Genomic DNA, 17,861 nt, shown 5'->3' with positions numbered 1-17,861 from the left:
TCATCATCAGCATAAACTGTCTGAGTGCTACTGACGAAGGGCCATGCAACACATATAGTATAACATTCATCCCAATAGTCATATTTTGTCAACTATAAAGCATGTAATGGGGACAGAGCCTTTAGAAATACTGCGTACAATCCATATATCACATCTTTAATAGTATCTCACAAAAGTGAGTACACACTTCAGATTTTAGCAGCTATTTTATCACATGTTGAAAGTCATGTTTTCGTCAAATTATCTTCATCATCTTCACTCATGCAGCTCCCAGAGCATGAGGCTATACCACCCTCATGCTTGACTGTAGGAAAGACATACCACTTTGCACTTGTTTTGGCAACTATTTAGATAGCACTGTATAGTTAACCTATACTGCCATACAAACTGTACAATGAGTACTCTAAAATAATACAAATATTAACGTAGCTTTTTTTTTTTTTTTAGTAAAGACAGAATTTTGTATAGCTTTAACGAGTGAAGCTGTTTACTGTGTACAACCCATTTTTAATGAATAATACTTGACAAAAGATTGGGATTGGTGAATAAAAGATATTAAATATGGATATTGTGTATTAGACATTTGTAGCGACATATGCGTATTTATTAATCGGGAATAATGTGCATTACGTTCACATTAGTTGTAAACTCGAATGTTGCGGGTGATAAAAACAGGATGCCGACATGCAATTCTCCTTCAGTAGAATGTGAGGGAGTTCACTCTTCCAGTCAGAAAGAGCAGAGAGAGCGCAGGAGTGTTTCGTAAACACACACACACACAGTCAAAGGTGTGGTTTTCTGTGCGACGCAAAAGCGCGCAGCTTCCGCCTATTCACAGCAGACCGAACTCTGCGCACCAGGCGACGGGCACAGAGGTGAATGAGCCAGCGGACGGTCTGACACCAAACTCACTTGGTTACTTTGGTTACTCCCACGACTGAGATGAGCATGTTCGGCGGTTCTACATCCAGGCTGGCCTCCATGGGCCAGCGGAGTAATTCCCGCCCGGACTTGTCGTCTTCTAGCTTCAGGAACGATAATGTGTTCATGGGAGGGAATGGCTTCCAGACGGGGGAATACCAGGTGGGGGACGGCGGCTACACCTACACGTCCACCTTCTCCAGGTCGTCCATGCACGGCGGTGGGGCTGGCGGTCAGAAAATGCAAGTTAGCATGGGAGGCGGTGGAGGTGGTGTCATAAAGTAAGTCAGACACTGTTTTTATTACTTTCAGAATCACCTGTTGCTTTAAAATGAGACTTCAATTTTAACTTTAAACACCACGATCATTTTAGGGTGATTATAGTCACAACCAGTGATTGTATTAGTTATGCAAACGTTTTGGAATTTTGCGCATGTTTTGTTAATAGTTAATTCAGCATTTAAAAAATGACTAAATATGATGAATGTGTGAAGTAAGTTTGGTTCCAGCTAATTCTGCCGCGCAGTTTGCGATTATAATAGAGGAAATGCCTGCTATACGCCTCTCCCTCCTATTCCACTCTTATCATTCCCGGTGATCTCTGTCTGACAACCCTTAGTTTAATTTCCCTTTAGGCTAAATTCAAAACAAATATGCATCTGCCTAAATGAAGTGTGCATTGCCTACCAATTAGTCACCCTTTGGTGTATCATATTCCTTTCACATTAATGTTTGTATTTACTTGTTAGAAAACTGTGACAATTTGGCAAAATATGCACCCCTATTGTGCTATTATTTTTAATAATAATATCAATAATATACACCACATTTATTTTTTAAACCCCATACTTGGATTTATTTGAAATTTCTCACACTACAAAACACCCACTGTAACATCGGGTTTAGACAAATCAGCACATTTTGTACAAAAGATTAAGGGCACTGACAGGCACAAAATATTAGCAAGATTGGTTGAAAAACATGGCCGCCGAGTAAAACATCTTTGCAGGGGCATGAGTGGGACTAAGTGTCCATAAATTATTAACCATTTCTCAAAGGATTAGAAGACTTTGCGGATATCTGTATTACACTAGCATGTCTTCCACAGTATTTTGAGGACAACTCACTGGAGCCACCACAGATATTGTTTACTGTATTTTCTGTTGGTATAGGTAATTCCTTATCTTCAATAGCCGGACTGAAGATAACACAATTTTTCCATGGCATTGTGTAGTGTGTCATGTAAACGCAACCTGTCTTTAATATAACCTTATGAAAAGATTTAATTATCTCTTGCCTTCCTAGCTATTTTAATGAACTGACAAGATGGGAATATTTATTACTTTCTCACGTAGTGTGCAGACCATTCAGCAGAAAGTCATGCAGCTGACAGCCCAGTGTCATGAATACCTGCACAGAGCCAAGATGATCCTGCAAAGTGTAAGTACACGATCATCCGCATTGACCCCCAGTGCTAGAAACAAACACATAGTTAATAAAGAGAGCAGGTCAGTTTTTAGTCCAATGGCATTATCTTTGCTTGATAAAAGGACTTGTTGACATACCAATATGATGACCGTGGTAGCAGGGAAAGTGCAGGATGCATAACAATGCAAAGAGTTAAGACGCATTCATTGTTGTTGTTGTCGTGTCAGGGTGGTCAACCCCTGGAGGCAGAAAAGCTGATGCTCATGGCATCCGACCACCTGGAGCAGTTGAGGGCGTACGGCATGGACCTGCAGCAGATGCGCATACCGAATGACGTCTTCAGAAGGTAAGCCAAAGATGGTGACAATCATCACTAAAAGTCAAACCTAACGTGTAATACATGGACGTATCGTCCCTTACATTTAAATGCTATACAGCGTAGACCAACTCCAGCACATGCATGCCGGCATCCAACAACAACTGATTGGAACCATGACCATCAGACGGAATCAAAGCAGTCTGGGCTCCATGGAAGGAGGGAAATTCTTTCATGATGCCATGGCCTGGATTTCCCAACAGAAGGTGAGATGCTTTAGGAGCCATTTACACTGATGGTTCTCAAGCTTTTTGCACCAAGGACTACCTGAAAAATATTTTGTTTTGCAAACACCTGCAGAAATTTTTTGTTAGAATTAAATTTCAGCAAATACTACGTTAGTAAATTAGTATTTGTAAAATTAGTTAACATGTACTTGTCTCTAATATAATTAGATTTGTATTTTAAGTTATTCTATGATGTTCCTGAGTACCACTAGATGGCGCCCTCACACCAACAGTGGTACTTGAATGACAGTTGTAAAGCTGTTGATTTACCACACAGTAAAAGAGGTGTCATTCCGGAGGTTCGTTTACATGACATCATCGTTTCGAAGTATTTGAAAACGTGTTTCTGTTTGAAAACGACAAAAGGACCGCTACTATTGTTGTCGTCTGTGAAAATGGAAGACATGCATGTTAAATGTTGTTGCCTTGAACCAACTGAGGCAATATGGACTGCAACCAGCAGAGGCGCTGTCAATTCAGTCTCAACAAGATTACTGTCTAGGACAACAACATTATAGTTAATGTTGGCTGTGGAAGGTTAAGGCTCATCCGCCTGGTTATTTCTGCTCGTTGTGACACTGGCATTGAAACAGGTGTGCAGAACAGTCAGTCTTCCATAATATCAAAAATGTGAAACCAATTATTCAATTAGTTAATTGTCCATTTGTAACAGTCAATCTCGGAAGTCAAAAGCCCATCTCCAGTAGGCATGCATGAGTTGTACGATGTTGTAGCACACACCTTAGTTACGTTGACTATGCTGCTACTGTGTCCAAGTCAGTCATACTGCGTACTTCCACCAAATGCTAAACCCAAACAAGAGTATTCAGACAATTATTGTGAAAAAGCCCAGAGAGGACGGAAGTGTTTCTTTACAAAATGACATCGTCAATTACCGGCCTTGCATGGACATTACATCTTTTTTTTGTCATGTATCATATGCAGTAAATCACCACAGAATAATCTGGGCGTGTGTTTTTTCTGCATGGTGCTGCTGCAACACGTCAGACTTATTGAACGCTGTCTTCCACCTAGCAGTGTTTAAGTTGCTCAAGCTGTGTGAATAATTGTGTGCGCAAGCCTGTACGGGTATAGGAGGAGGAGGTAGTTGTGGAGGAGGGTGTGCGCGCACCCTATCACTTCTTCTGACCTTCTGTTAACTGAAACCATTTTGACACACTGCCAAAACCTGATCCACCAGTGAGAAAGAGGCAGAGGAGTGAAACAATGACAAGGAAAGGAAAAAGGCAGATCAGTTGTAAGGAAGTGTATGCAGGGGAGGCAAAAGAACAGTAAAGGAGTGTGAAATGTGACACTCCACCACTTAGTCAGAAGATGTGGGACGGGGCTCTGACATGCTTCTGGGAAAACGCCCTCCTGGCCTCTTTTTCCCTTCTCTCTGTCAACAAAACCTCAGCCCTTACGTATACTCATTAAAATTCTATTTACCAATGCTAACACTTGATCCACTCAAATTAACGCATTTTACTATCACGACACATCAGTAGTACTGGTGAAAGACGCCGTCATGTGTGGCCTTAGCCAAGTAAGCATGGGAAAAGGGAGTGGCGTGCGAACAAAGACTCGAAAGAGAAGAGAGAGTAAAAAAAAAAATGGGAGTAAAGTGCAGGGACAGGCAGAGGTTGTTCTTATCAAAAGCCAAGGGCTGAACAAAGAAGGGCATAGTTGGAATAGTTTCCTGCTTGTAAATGGATACTAGATGATCATAGAGTGACACCTACAGGACAGAGGGGAATAGCATGTTGTAGTTTAAAGGCATCACTGCATAATCCATGGATTACACTTTATGATGGAAATGATGCTCACTGTTGGAGAGTTGTTAGTAGTTGTAGCTATACAAATCTATGTTAATTATTGTGGTTATCATTTGCAGAAAATCATAAAAACATATCTCACTATGATGCACAGTACAATAATACCACATTAACCTGAATATAAGATGACTAATTTTTAAAGACAAAAAAGTCATGTTATGAAATAACTGGTGGATTACAATAACTTTTTTCTAGGGAAAAAAGATACCGTCTTATATATGGACCTATACAGTATTGTCTAATTAATATATTTTTCTAATGTAAACTGAGAATTTCTGTCTTTGTGAAGGCATCTCTGTGTGGAGTTTGCATGTTCTCCCCGTGCGTTTGTGGGTTTTCTCCAGGTAGTCCGGTTTCCTCCCACATTCCAAAAACATGCATGTTAATAAGGTTAATTGGTGACTCTAAATTGTTCATAGGTATGAATGTAAAAGTGAATGATTATTTGTCTATATGTGCCCTGCAATTGGCTGGTGACCAGTCCTCTTGACCGAAGTCAGCTGGGATAGGCTCCAGCATAGTGAGGATAAGCGGCATAGAAAATGGATGGAGTGACATACTAACGTAACGCTATCCTTGCACTTCTAGCGCATGATTGAGACGGCTCCATGGGGGGATGACTCGGCCACCATCGAAAAACAAATCCTAAGCCACAACAAATTCCACAGCACAATTCAAAGGAGCCAGGAAGTAGACCGTGCCCGGGACGATCTGGTACGTAGCCGCTAGTCTTATCTGTGTTTGAAGTTCATTGAAGCATTTATTTTAAGCCGTTTTAAAGACAAATAAAATATATCCTGTCATCAGAGCATGAGGGGTGAGAAGTCCAACATGTACATCCTTGAACAAGAATGGGACAGCCTGCAGGTAGAACCTTGAAAACTATTGTGCATCATCATAAGAGGTCCTTTTTTTAAAATAAACATTCATTCATGTATGGTCCACCTGTCTTAGAAAATGTCCCACAACCGCGTGGGTCAGCTGCGTGAGCTGCAGAGCATCCTTGAGGAGATCTCCCGCGCCATCATGTGGGTGAACGAGAGAGAGGAGGAGGAGCTGGTCTTTGATTGGGGAGACAAAAACATCGAGCAGTACATTCCCAAGAAGCAAGAGAGCTACTCTGTAAGGCGGAACTCTAGTCTTACTCCTCAGTTTCCTATCTCATTTTGGTCCTTTACCTTCCTCTTCTTCTTCTTCTTCTTCTCTTGCACAGAGACTGATGAAAGAGCTGGAGGAGAAAGAGAAAGAGCTAAACAAGCTCAAGGTGAAAGCAGATGGACTCCTGAGTAACAACCATCCAGCCTCAGATAAGATTGAAGTATGTTTTTCTTTCATCTTCAGTGGGGAAATACGCGCGTCATATCCAACAGATGGTGCTGTTATGAAAAAAGTGTATTTGTTTATGGTAGCGTGTAGTAATTCCATAACTTCATAGTTCTATTTTTTGAGTAATTTCTTGTTTCCGCCGATTCTCAGTGTCCTTTTTCTGCTGTGCGTGGCAGTGGAGCAATATTTGTAATTGTTTTTTTTACTTGGGCACCAATTCTGCCCAGCAGCAGTAGACACTCAAACACCTGTCAAGGTAAAACAATGTGTAAAAAGTAAAATGTTTATAATGAATCATTTTCTATTTTTGTGTGTTCGTTTTAATAGTTTGGAAAATATTTCAACAAAAACATTCAACAAAGGTAATAAGCTAATAATTAAATTTGTTAAATAGGCAATCTATTTAATTACATTTTGTTTTTATGTAATTTCAGAGTGGTATTGTAAGTTTGCTAGTATTTAGCGCACCTAAGTGGGCGATTGTACAAAACAAAAATCCTGTGGGAATGTGTGCTGCTATACTGATGTGTATTTATATGTCGTCAGGCCTACATGGACACTTTACAGACCCAGTGGAGCTGGCTTCTCCAGATCACCAAGTGTATTCACGTTCATTTGAAGGAGAATGCAGCCTACAGCCAAGTAAGTGTTCTATCCTGCCTTTGGAATAGCAGCAAATATGGTTTCTACTTCCATCAAAATTGTCAATTTTTCTCCTGTGTAGTTTTTCAAGGAGGCCAATGAGACCAACGACAAGCTGAAAAAGGACCACGAGAACATCCGTACCAAGTTCACATGCAACAAGAACACCCCACTGGAAAACCTGACAGAACTCCTGAAACTCCTGGAGGTATTGTTCTGCTAATATGGAATTCCCTTGCAGCTTTGGGACAATATTTCATGCTTAAACAGCTTGGTTTAAAGTTTGTAGGTCTACTTCTCTTGTTTGACCAGTTTTGTAAGGTGTAGTGTTTTGCATGCAGTTGGACTGGAAAAAAATACAGGCACTGAGCACATTTTCTTTTACTACATTTGTGCATTAGAAAGAAAAGGATCGAATTATGGAGAATAAGAGACAAGTCCAAAGTCTGGTCAACAAGTCCAAAACTATTGTGAGACTGAAGCCCCGCAATCCCGAGGAACCAACAGCAACCAACAGTCCTGTCATGGTCCAGGCCTTGTGTGACTTCAAGCAGGACCAGGTGGGTTCAGCTGTATGCTTTACCTCATACAAGTACTTTAGTAGACAGTAGACGACAATTCAAGTGACTGTCCTCTAAAGGCTTCACACTGTGTTACAGAAAGGCATTCTGAAAGGGAACGAAGGCATACTGAAAGACAACACGCAGCGCAGCAAGTGGCTTGTGACTGGGCCAGGAGGACTGGACATGTTGATTCCCTCAGTGTGTTTGCTGATACCCCCGCCAAACCCCCTTAGCATCGGCCTTGCCAATAAGTAAGAAGGATATTTTAGTAATTTTTGTCTTAGCGTTGTGTATACTTGATCAAATACAGAAGATCCATGTACCAAGACTTCCTGCAAATGGCCAAAAAAAACGTGAACAGACGGACGGACACACCCATTAAAAGTCGTAAAAATGCCTATATTTGTTACTCCGAACCCTATACAATGCCTCTCACAGTTATTAAACCCATTTTAAATACTGTTGTACACATTAGGAAACAACAGCAAGCATACAGGATACAGTATTACACAAAACGTCCAGTTACACTACATCACACCTTGTCAAAGCATCTTCCTGCTGGAAAATGCTGAGTGAATTGGCTTGTGAGCCAACGCCCTCTGCTGGATTCATAGCTGCAGCACTCTTCCACTTCTAGCAGATATATGTTCATTGGAGCACTTATGGTATATAGATATGTGGTTATTAAAATTATATCTGCAAAATTAATTTGATGATACACTGGCTTATAAAAAGTAGATCATCATGTCTGTCAGGTCCAACTTTTCTGGGGGTCTTTAATATTGGTAGACCAGCCAGTGCATAATTGTATGAATTATTCTGTTCCTATGCTTCAAGCATGTTGAGTCGCTAATCAATGGCGATCTATGTGCTGCTTTGCAGGAATGAGCAGTATTATGAAGCCATCATGGCCATATGGAATCAGCTCTACATCAACATCAAGAGTCTAATATCGTGGCAGTACTGCCTCAAAGATGTCAACTACATCAACTCTCTCACACTCTCTATGGTAACGTGACTTGCATATGCAACACTGAACAACAATTTGCTGTTTCCTCACTTGTGTCTTTATTTGTCGGGCAGCTGTCAAAGATGCGTCCTGAGGAGTACCGCAGTACCATCAAAAGACTGGAGACCCACTACCAAGAGTTCCTGCGCAACAGTCAAGGTTCTGACCTTTTCGGGGAAGAAGATAAGATCGCCATCCAGAGTTACTTTGACAAAGCCCAGAACCATTATGATACTTTGGTTATCCAGCTGACTGGCTACAGTGAGTGTCTAATGAACTAACCATAATTGACCTAATGCTTATTTTTAAACAGAGTGAAATTCTTCAAATCCTTCTTTCATTAATAAAGATGAAACCAAACAGGAGCCAAGCAAACCTGCACCTCCCAAATTGCCTACCCTCAGCATCTCACTGCTTAGCAGCCTGCAGGAGGTCAGACGGAGGCTGGAGATAGCGGAGTCTGGACTCACTAGCCATCTTCACATTTGCCCGAGGGAAAACAGCCTGCAAGAGTGCTTAGTACACATTCAAAATCTGCAAGTATGTCACTTAGCATTTTACAACTTAAATATTGCAGTGTAGGCAAATACGATCTGGAGATGTTTATGCTGGATTACTAAGCAATATTGATATCCAGGCTGTGCACCAAGATCTGGATTCCATTCACGATGAATACCTGCACCTAAGAGAAAGGATTCTAAAGCAACTGGAAGGGATCCCTGCCGACTCTGAGCAAGCCAGGTTTCTCCGCTCTGAGTTGGATATCATCAGCCAGAAACTGGGAAGTCTGCAAGGTCTCTACTCAGCCTACATCCAACGGTACTAATTGTTTTGGATAAATTAATACATTGACAGGCAGTAACGGAGTAGCACAATACAAACTCAGTTCAGGTCCATTTAAATTGATGCCATCATGTGATGCTGAACAGATTGTCAGCACTGAAGGCCTTGCTTCAGAGTCTGCTCCAGGCGGAGGACATTGTCAAAGTCCACGAGGCCCGACTGACAGAGAAAGAGACCACTTCACTGGACCTGCGAGAGCTTGAGAACTATCAAACCACATTGAAGGTTTTTACAGACTTTTCATAACCCACCTCATTTCTATTAAAAGTGCATAATACGCAGAGATGTAATTTCATAACAGTACATTACAAATACAAACTTCACTCATTCAATATATATTATGTTTTTATATTCTGCATTAAAGCAAATGAAGATCGAATTGGACCAAAAAAAGGACCTGCTAACTACTATGGAGTCTGAGCTGGCCAAAGCAGTTCAATGGAACGGTCAAGTTTCAGAGCCCTTCCACAAGTGCGAAGTGAACTTGTCCAAATACGCTGATCTAGTGTCTCAGCTCTCAGACCGCTGGCGCCGTATTCAAACCCAAATTGACAACAGGTTGGATAGTCCTACTGCATAGTCACACTTTTTTTTTTTTTGGTAATGAGACCAAAAATACCCCCTCATCCTTCCTCCTCCCACTCTTTCCTTTTCAGATTGTGGGATCTGGAGAAGCATGAGAAACAGCTGAAACATTATCAGCAGAGCAGCACTTCCTTGGAACAGTGGATAAACAATGCCAGGAAGCGCCAGGACGGCCTGCAGGGTGTTAAGCTCAGTAACATCCAGATTGTCATGGACCACCTTCCCCAACAGAAGGCATGTTTACATTCATTTTAAAGTCGATGTGAAGATTTATTTTTAAATAAAATGGAAAACTAATCTCATTTAACTATTACATAGGCGCTTCATAGTGAAATTAAAGGAAAGAAGGAGAAAGTGGAAGATGTCCACAAAGATGCGGACACCTGCGCTGTTTCCATAAAGGTGGGTCGGCCTTCATGTGTGGGTTTTTTTTTCAATAAATGAACAAAATAAATGACTTGCTCCTCCTGACTCTGTGCTTTCAGGACTATGAGCTGCAGCTCGCTTCGTACAGTTCTGGCCTGGAAACGCTCCTGAATATTCCTATCAAGAGAACCATGCTGCAGTCACCTGCTTCTGTTGTCAGACAAGAGGTAAGAAAAATCACAATACAGTCACTGGGTAAACAATCAAATGAGATCCAATAGAGAGCTGTACTGAACAATCTGCCGTTAGAAAGATAACAAAGATCAAAAGTAGTATTTCAACAATGTGTTTATGATTGTGGTTATAGTTGATACTGAGAGTTGTTTCACTATCCACTCTGATAGTGATTTTGATGCAGTAGTGGATACCTAGTTTTGTGCCTGATAACGGTATACAGTTATCAGTCGTATTTCGCCACATCGCGTTCAAATTTAGCGTTGTTTTGTGTTTTGTCAAATGTTGTTTTCTTGGCTAAATACAATCTATTATTAGTCAAAAAACTTGCATATTTTAGCAAATTTGACATATTTTTTGCCTTACTGTCTTATTTTGCCATTTTCAAGCATAAAAATGGCTAAACAAACTCAAATAGAAATATAACGACTTGCATATTTTAGCAAATTTGACATATTTTTTGCCTTACTGTCTTATTTTGCCATTTTCAAGCATAAAAATGGCTAAACAAAGATTGCATTCAAAAACATGATGCTATGTAGTATTCTATGCTGGTCACTGCTTTAAGTGTCAGTAATGTTACTGTAATGTTTAGTATCGCTGGAACAACAGGCTTTTATTGCAAGTATCTCACAACAGGCACAATAATACAGTAAAAACATAATAATACTCATAATAATAACATGAGCTAATTCACTCCTAGCTAAAACTCAACTCTGAACCCCCGACATCACTTCCTGTCCTCCACACATCCGGAACACATTTATTGCAACACACATGACCACGAGTCTTAGTAATGTATTTGGATTATTTACTTTCATTTCGTCTACTATATTGAGTAATACAAGTGTAAATATGACTCTAGGGGTGTTAGTTCATATCTAAAGGGCTAATAATGTTAAAAATGTATTTAGAAGGTTGTAAACAGGTTTTCTATGCTCTAACTATGAGTCCAACGTTGCAAAAATTCACTTATCACGGTTGTGAACCAATTAATTGTGATGAACGAGGGATTACTGTATCCTGTGTTTTGGTTAATTGCCGTATGATTCTATTTAATTACTCCTGGAGCACTAATTCTGTATTTTTTTTCCATCAGGCTTCTGACCTCCAGTCACAGTACATTGAGCTACTGACTCGCTCCAGTGACTACTATAAGTTTCTAGGGGAGTTGTTGAAGAACATGGAAGAACTAAAGGTAGCTTTCAGTTACTATTTCATAAAAAAGATAAATGGTCAAATAGATCTAAAATAGTTATCTCTCCACAGATTAGGAACACCAGAATTGATATGCTCGAGGAGGAACTGAGGCGCCTCAAGGGTGACCTCCAGGATCGCAACCAGAAAAACAGTGTACTGGAAGATGCCTTGGCCCGCCTTAAGCTGGAGCTCAGCCAGTCAAAAGACCAGCTCATTTCTATGGAGGAAATAAAGAGAACCACTGCCATTCAAGTAACTTCTACCAAGGAGAGCCTCGACAGTACACAGTTGCAAATTCAAGAGTTGACTGATCAGCTCAACCGCATTAAGTATCAACTGGAAGAAGAAAAGAGGAAAAAAAGGCTGGCTGAGGAGCGCTACACGAGCCAACAAGAAGAGTATGAGGCGGCTGTTCGGCGTAGACAGAAAGAACTGGAAGAACTTAACTGGGTGAAAATTGACTTGGAAAAGACCGTGAAGGACAAGGAACGTGAGCTTGAGAGGCTGAAGATACTGCTGGAGGAGGAGGCGGCACGTCGCCGAAATGCCGAGTCAGATATTTCAAAGGTAAGAACACAGTGCACCCAGGAGATCAGTCAACTTAAGCAGACGTACGAGACCCAGATCCACGTCACCAAGACCACTGTCCTGAAAGCCTCTCAACAGAAAGAAGAGGACTCGGCGGAGTTGAGGCGCCAGTATGAAAAGCTTACCAGCGAGAAGAGAAATCTCGAAGATGAGCTACGGAGACTGAAACTCTCTATCTCTCACGCTGAAGAGCAGAAAAACAGAGCAGAGATAGAATCCAACCAACAGAAGGCGTCATTGACTCAAGAGACAAGGATCCGGAGTGAACTGGAGATTCAAATCAGGATGTTCACACAGCAGAGAGAAGAGGATGAGCTGAAACTAAAGGATGCCAACAAAAATATTCAGGAAAAAGGGAGGCAGATCAGCATGCTTACGCGTGATCTAGATGAAGAAGGGAAGAAAAGGAGGGCTCTGGAATTGCAAATCAGTAACCTGAAACAATCTGAGGCAGATCTAAAGTCAAAGAACGCCTCCTTTCTGGAGACCATTAACAAGCTTAAAGTGTCTGAGCAGGAGATCCGCATCACCAGAGTGGAGCTGGAGAAGCAGACGAGTGAGAAAAACAAGGTTGAGCAGAGTTCTGTGAGGCTTCAGAGCCGTATTCGTGAACTTCAGTGCTCTCTGGATGCAATGGCAGCTGAGGCCGAGAAGCAGAAAAAGGCGAGCCAAGAAGAGTTCACTCGCAGAAAGAGACTGGAGTCTGAGCTCGAGAGGATGACACAAACCTGCAGAGAACACACTACCACCATTACTAGCCTGAAATCCATTCAGGTGGAGGCTTCAAACTCTGGAAGGAAGTATGAGAAGGATCTCAGAGGCCTTCAGGAGGCTCTAGACAAGAGCCTGAGGGAGCATAAACTCACCAAAGATGAGCTTACAGCCGTGACAGTAGAGTTGAAGTCAGTGAAACAGAAACTCCAGCAGGATCAAATCCAGATTATCGATCTCAATCAGCGCAATGAAGGTCTGTACAGAACCATTGAGGATAAAAGTCGCCATCTTAATGAATGCACCATTGAAATAGAACATCTCAAGACTCTGACGCAGAATCTGACAAAGGAGAGGTTGAGGTTGGAGGAGGAGCTGAGGACCCTAAAGCAGGAGAGAGATGACCTTCTGCTTAGAAGAGATGCCGTTGATGGGGAAAATGCCTCTCAAATCGCAGCCTTGCATGTCCAGCTTCAGAATAGCAACAAGAGGACAGCGGAGCTCCAGTCTCTCATCAACGACCTGACCAGGGAGAGAGAAAAGCTTAATGTGGAAATAGACAAATTCCAAAAGCAGTCCTATGAGGTATTTTTAAGGATCGCCTCTGCTTACTTCCACTAATGCTACATTGGGTCTTCTTTTGCATGAGTCGTTTAGAGGTCTTAAGATTCAACTCAATTTCAAAGCAGCCCAGTTATGTAACAAACTAAAGTATTGCAAAAAATTCACTTTCTTGACAAAGTTACTCCTCGGATCGGCATGTGCTTTGAACTGCACCTCTGTTACTAACTTGTCATGTACATATGATACTATAATTACAGGACCCTCTGAACTTCACTATCGTTAATTCCAGGAGGTTGTTCGATGTTGGATTTGTTCAGATTTGTAATTGTTTTTTCCCAACAGTGTATAATGGAAATTGAATTAATTAAACTTCTGCCACCATTTAAATACTGTACAGTTATTGTTCTTAGGCAACATTTTAAGTGTAAAAAGACGTTGTTGTACAAGTAATTGTTACTACTAAAACATACTGTAGTTCATTTTCATTTTCTGGCTGAATCCGTGTTCTTATATGGTCAAGTTCAAAGGGTCCACTTTAATTATAACCTTGACATATGACCCATTTGCATACAGTATTTACATGATTTGTGTGCTTTCTCAATTCTCCACAGACATCCATCATGGTGCATGCATCCCAAAGCAAATACAGTGAGCTACTGCTGGAGAGGGACGACTTGCTTTCCAAGCTTAAACTGCTGGACCAGGACAAACACCGCCAGAAGCACCTTGAGGAGGAGCTCTCCCGTATAAAGCACTCACTGGAGATGGAGCTCCGCAACAAACAGCGCTTGGTTGATGAGAAAAACAGCGTTCTCAAGGATTTCACACTTCTGAAGAGCCAATATGAGCTGAAGGAGACCCAGCTCAGGCAGTGGGAGTCAGACAGGGCCAAGACTGATCAGGATAGGTTAGGTTTAAAGAAGGAAATTGACAGGTTGATGAGAGAGCTGCGAAGTGTTGAGGAACGCTACAAGAGCAGGCTGTTGACCTCTGAGAAAGAGGCAACAGAGCTAGCTCTCAAGAGAGATGCACTGCAGAGGGAGATAGAGAGGTTGCAGAGGAGACCGAGCACGTTAAGTAGACAGACACAGACGGATGTGAAGATGGAGACAATCGACCCCTCTAAGCTTGTATTCGACGGGGTGCGGCGCAAAGTCACAGCCCACCAACTCTGTGACTGTGGTATTATCAGTAAAGCAACTCTAGAGCTGTTGCTGCAGGGGAAGAAGACCGTGGACGAGGTAGCTGTCGACATCCAGGTTAACCTAAAGGGTACAGGCGTTATTGCCGGCATGATGACAGGCTCTCAAGGGAAAATGCCATTCACCGAAGCCAAAAGCAAAAACCTCCTCAGCCCAGAGAGTGCACTCATGCTCCTGGAGGCTCAGGCAGCAACAGGCTACATAGCAGACCCAGCGTTTAATGACAAGATGCCCGTGGACACCGCTTGCTCCAGAGGGATTGTGGACACAGAAGACAGAGATGCCTTGGTAAAAGCTGAAGCAGCGAGCATTGGTTTCAAAGATCCTTACACGGGCAAAGTGTTATCTGTGGGCCAGGCTTGCAAACAAGGCCGCGTTGACAAGGAGACAACGCTCCGTTTGTTGCAGGCTCAGGAGTCTGTTGGCGGTATATTGGATCCTGTTTTGAGTGTGTTCCTGCCAAAAGATCTGGCTTTGGATCGCAATCTTATTGATGAGGACCTCTATAGGGCTTTGAACCGGAAACCTGCCTGCTACCTAGATCCAGCAACAGGAGAAAATATAAGTTATGGTGACCTTAGAAGGAAGTGTACAGTGGAGCCTGTCTCTGGTTTGCTTCTGCTGCATGGCCCGGAGAAACCCATGACAGTAAAGGGTCTGCGTGGGCAAGTCTCTTTAACAGAGCTTGTTGATGCTGAATTGCTTGATGAAACTGATTTGCATAAGCTTAGACAGGGACAGCTCACTAGTAGAGATATTGAGGAGAAGCTGAGGTCTTACCTCTACGGATCTACGTGTATTGCAGGTATTTACGATGAGGCCAATGACAGAATATGGCCATTTTATCAGGCAATGACGGAAGGTTTGCTGATGAGGGGAACCACATTGGAGCTTCTTGAAGCCCAGGCTGCATCAGGATTCATTGTGGACCCAGTCAACAATGTCTTTTTGACAGTAGAGGAGGCTGCAAGGAGAGGCCTGGTAGGAAAAGAATTTAAGAATAAGTTGCTATCTGCAGAAAAGGCAGTCACTGGATATAAAGACCCAAACACAGGCAAGACAATCTCCCTTTTCCAAGCCATTGAGAAAGATCTCATTGAGAAAGGCCATGGAATCCGTCTACTTGAGGCCCAAATTGCCAGTGGTGGCATTATTGACCCCAAAGAAAGTCACCGTATTGATGTCTCTGTTGCTTATAAAAGAGGATATTTTGATAAGGAGATGAATGAGATCCTCACCTATGAAGGCGATGACACAAAAGGCTTCTTTGACCCTAACACCAAGGAGAACCTGACCTATCTTCAACTGAAGCAGAGGTGCATGACTGATTCCAAGACCGGCCTAATACTTTTGCCTCTAAAAGATAAGAGCAAACCCCAGTCACAAGAAAGCCGTAGCAATGTCCTCCGCAAGAGGCGGGTTGTAATTGTTGACCCAGACACCGGTCTGGAGATGTCAGTGAGGGAAGCTTATCACAAGGAGCTAATCGACTATGACACTTTCCTAGACTTGTCGGAACAGGAGTGTGAGTGGGAGGAGATCACTATCAAAGGGTCAGATGGCTCTACACGCTTGGTGATTGTGGACAGGAAAACAGGGATCCAGTATGACATTCAGGACTGTCTGGAACATGGTATCATTGACCAGAATACCCTGGATCAGTATCGGTCTGGAACACTAACCTTGACGCAGTTTGCTGACCACATTACCAGCAAAAGCAGCAGCAGCGAGATGACAATCACAGCCAGCAAAGTCGACGACATGGTGACCTGCAGCAGTCCCATCCAGGCTTCGCCATCTTCTCCAACAGTTCGCAAACGCTTCAGCAGTATTTCCATTACAGTCTCTCCCCCTGAGATGTTTGATGACCAGAGCCCGGTGGCAGCCATATTTGACACAGAAACTTTGGAGAAGATAACCATTCCAGAAGCAGTTAGAAGAGGAATAGTCGATAACCTTACAGCACAGAGACTCCTGGAGGCTCAGGCATGCACTGGAGGAATCATCAACCCTGCTACTGGTGAGAGACTAACCCTGCAGGACGCTGTCCATCAATGCGTTCTTGATGAAGCCATGGCTAATAAGCTGAAAGCTGCACAGAAGGCCTATGCTGGTTTTGAGGATGTGAAGACGAAGAGAAAGATGTCGGCCGCAGAGGCAGTGAAGGAGACGTGGCTACCTTATGAGGCTGGACAGAGGTTTCTGGAGTTCCAGTACTTGACAGGAGGCCTGATAGAGCCTTGCACTGGACAACGCATTACCATTGAAGAGGCCATCCGCAAAGGTTGGCTAGATGGCCTTGGCGCCCAGAAGCTTCAGAATACACGCGGCTACCAGAAGAATCTGACCTGCCCCAAGACCAAACTGAAAATATCCTACAAGGAAGCCATGGATAGCTGCATGGTGGAAGAGAGCAACGGTATGAAGATGCTTCAGGCCTCCTCGGTATCCTCAAAGGGAATCAGCAGCCCTTACAATGTCTCCAACCCAGGATCTAAGTCTGGATCCAGGGCTGGTTCCAGAAGTGGATCCAGAAGAGGCAGTGTGGATTATTCATCCACATACAACTATAGCTTCTCATCCAGCAGTGCCACCTATAGTGCCGACTTTCAATCTTAATGCGCACAACTTCTAGACTTGTCAGTAATAGTTCTAGCTTTTCATTAACAACTTTACAGTTTCACATTTTAAAAAAAAAAAAAAGGTTTATCTGGCATATATGAAATTTGGGATGTTTTAGAAATGAATGCGATTTCGTATTCAAATGAGTGCTTTGATCTGTTTTTTTCAATGAAACTTATGCTTAGTCTACTTGACACACTTGCAGAAATGAATATACTTGTAAAAGCTCATTTTAATTTTAATATGTGGCTTTTTTAAAGAGTGCTTGTTCACATTCTTTTTCAAGTTTTTGATAACAGTTTGTTGTAGCTTGAATCTTGATGGCTCAGCAAAAGAGATACATGCTATGTTTTGATGTAAAAGTACTGATCACCTTAAAACAAAGTAAAAACCCTGCCATTAAATGTTTCTCAAAATTGATTGAAAAATAAACACTTTGTTACTATTTGGATTCTTGTATTCATTTACTGGACAGCGGTGATACGGGAATGCAAGGTACAGGACAGCAGTATCAATTGGTACCGCTGGGTGGCGCTAATCCCCAGGTTTAGAACTGTGGCCAATTTTTCCCAATGAATGCACATTACATAGAATAAAAATTAGCTGTAGAAAAACTTGC

General features: G+C 42.3%; 1 protein-coding gene across 2 annotated transcripts; it reads left to right on the top strand.

Moving 5' to 3' along the window:
• The first annotated feature begins 826 nt into the window (after window positions 1-826).
• LOC129171839 (desmoplakin-A-like) lies at window positions 827-17,687 on the top strand. 2 transcript variants are annotated; one of them, XM_054760847.1, is made up of 24 exons: window positions 827-1,202; window positions 2,277-2,361; window positions 2,577-2,695; window positions 2,787-2,931; window positions 5,376-5,501; window positions 5,595-5,654; window positions 5,742-5,909; window positions 6,001-6,105; window positions 6,660-6,755; window positions 6,838-6,963; window positions 7,157-7,315; window positions 7,415-7,569; window positions 8,201-8,327; window positions 8,402-8,588; window positions 8,677-8,867; window positions 8,965-9,146; window positions 9,257-9,395; window positions 9,535-9,728; window positions 9,827-9,989; window positions 10,074-10,157; window positions 10,241-10,348; window positions 11,455-11,553; window positions 11,625-13,439; window positions 14,030-17,687. In XM_054760847.1, the coding sequence occupies exons 1-24, from the start codon at window positions 943-945 to the stop codon at window positions 17,237-17,239; spliced, it is 8,103 nt and encodes a 2,700-aa protein (XP_054616822.1). In that variant the 5' UTR covers window positions 827-942; the 3' UTR covers window positions 17,240-17,687. The 2 variants fall into 2 exon arrangements, with proteins under 2 accessions (XP_054616822.1, XP_054616833.1); XM_054760858.1 differs by having other exon boundaries at window positions 828-1,202; window positions 11,625-12,122.
• Window positions 17,688-17,861: the final 174 nt, after the last annotated feature.

This window comes from Dunckerocampus dactyliophorus, chromosome 2, assembly GCF_027744805.1.
Source record: "Dunckerocampus dactyliophorus isolate RoL2022-P2 chromosome 2, RoL_Ddac_1.1, whole genome shotgun sequence".
Classification (NCBI taxonomy): Eukaryota; Metazoa; Chordata; class Actinopteri; order Syngnathiformes; family Syngnathidae; genus Dunckerocampus; species Dunckerocampus dactyliophorus.
The sequence above is the reverse complement of the archived record's forward strand: the minus strand, read 5'-3'. Positions and strand labels throughout refer to the sequence as shown.

Excerpts from the sequence above, each read along its gene's own strand:
- LOC129171839 (XM_054760847.1), top strand. The coding sequence starts at position 943 with ATGAGCATGTTCGGCGGTTCTACATCCAGGCTGGCCTCCATGGGCCAG. Across the intron at positions 2,932-5,375 it reads CCTGGATTTCCCAACAGAAG|CGCATGATTGAGACGGCTCC; the intron begins GTGAGATGCTTT and ends TTGCACTTCTAG. Across the intron at positions 5,910-6,000 it reads AGAAGCAAGAGAGCTACTCT|AGACTGATGAAAGAGCTGGA; the intron begins GTAAGGCGGAAC and ends TCTCTTGCACAG.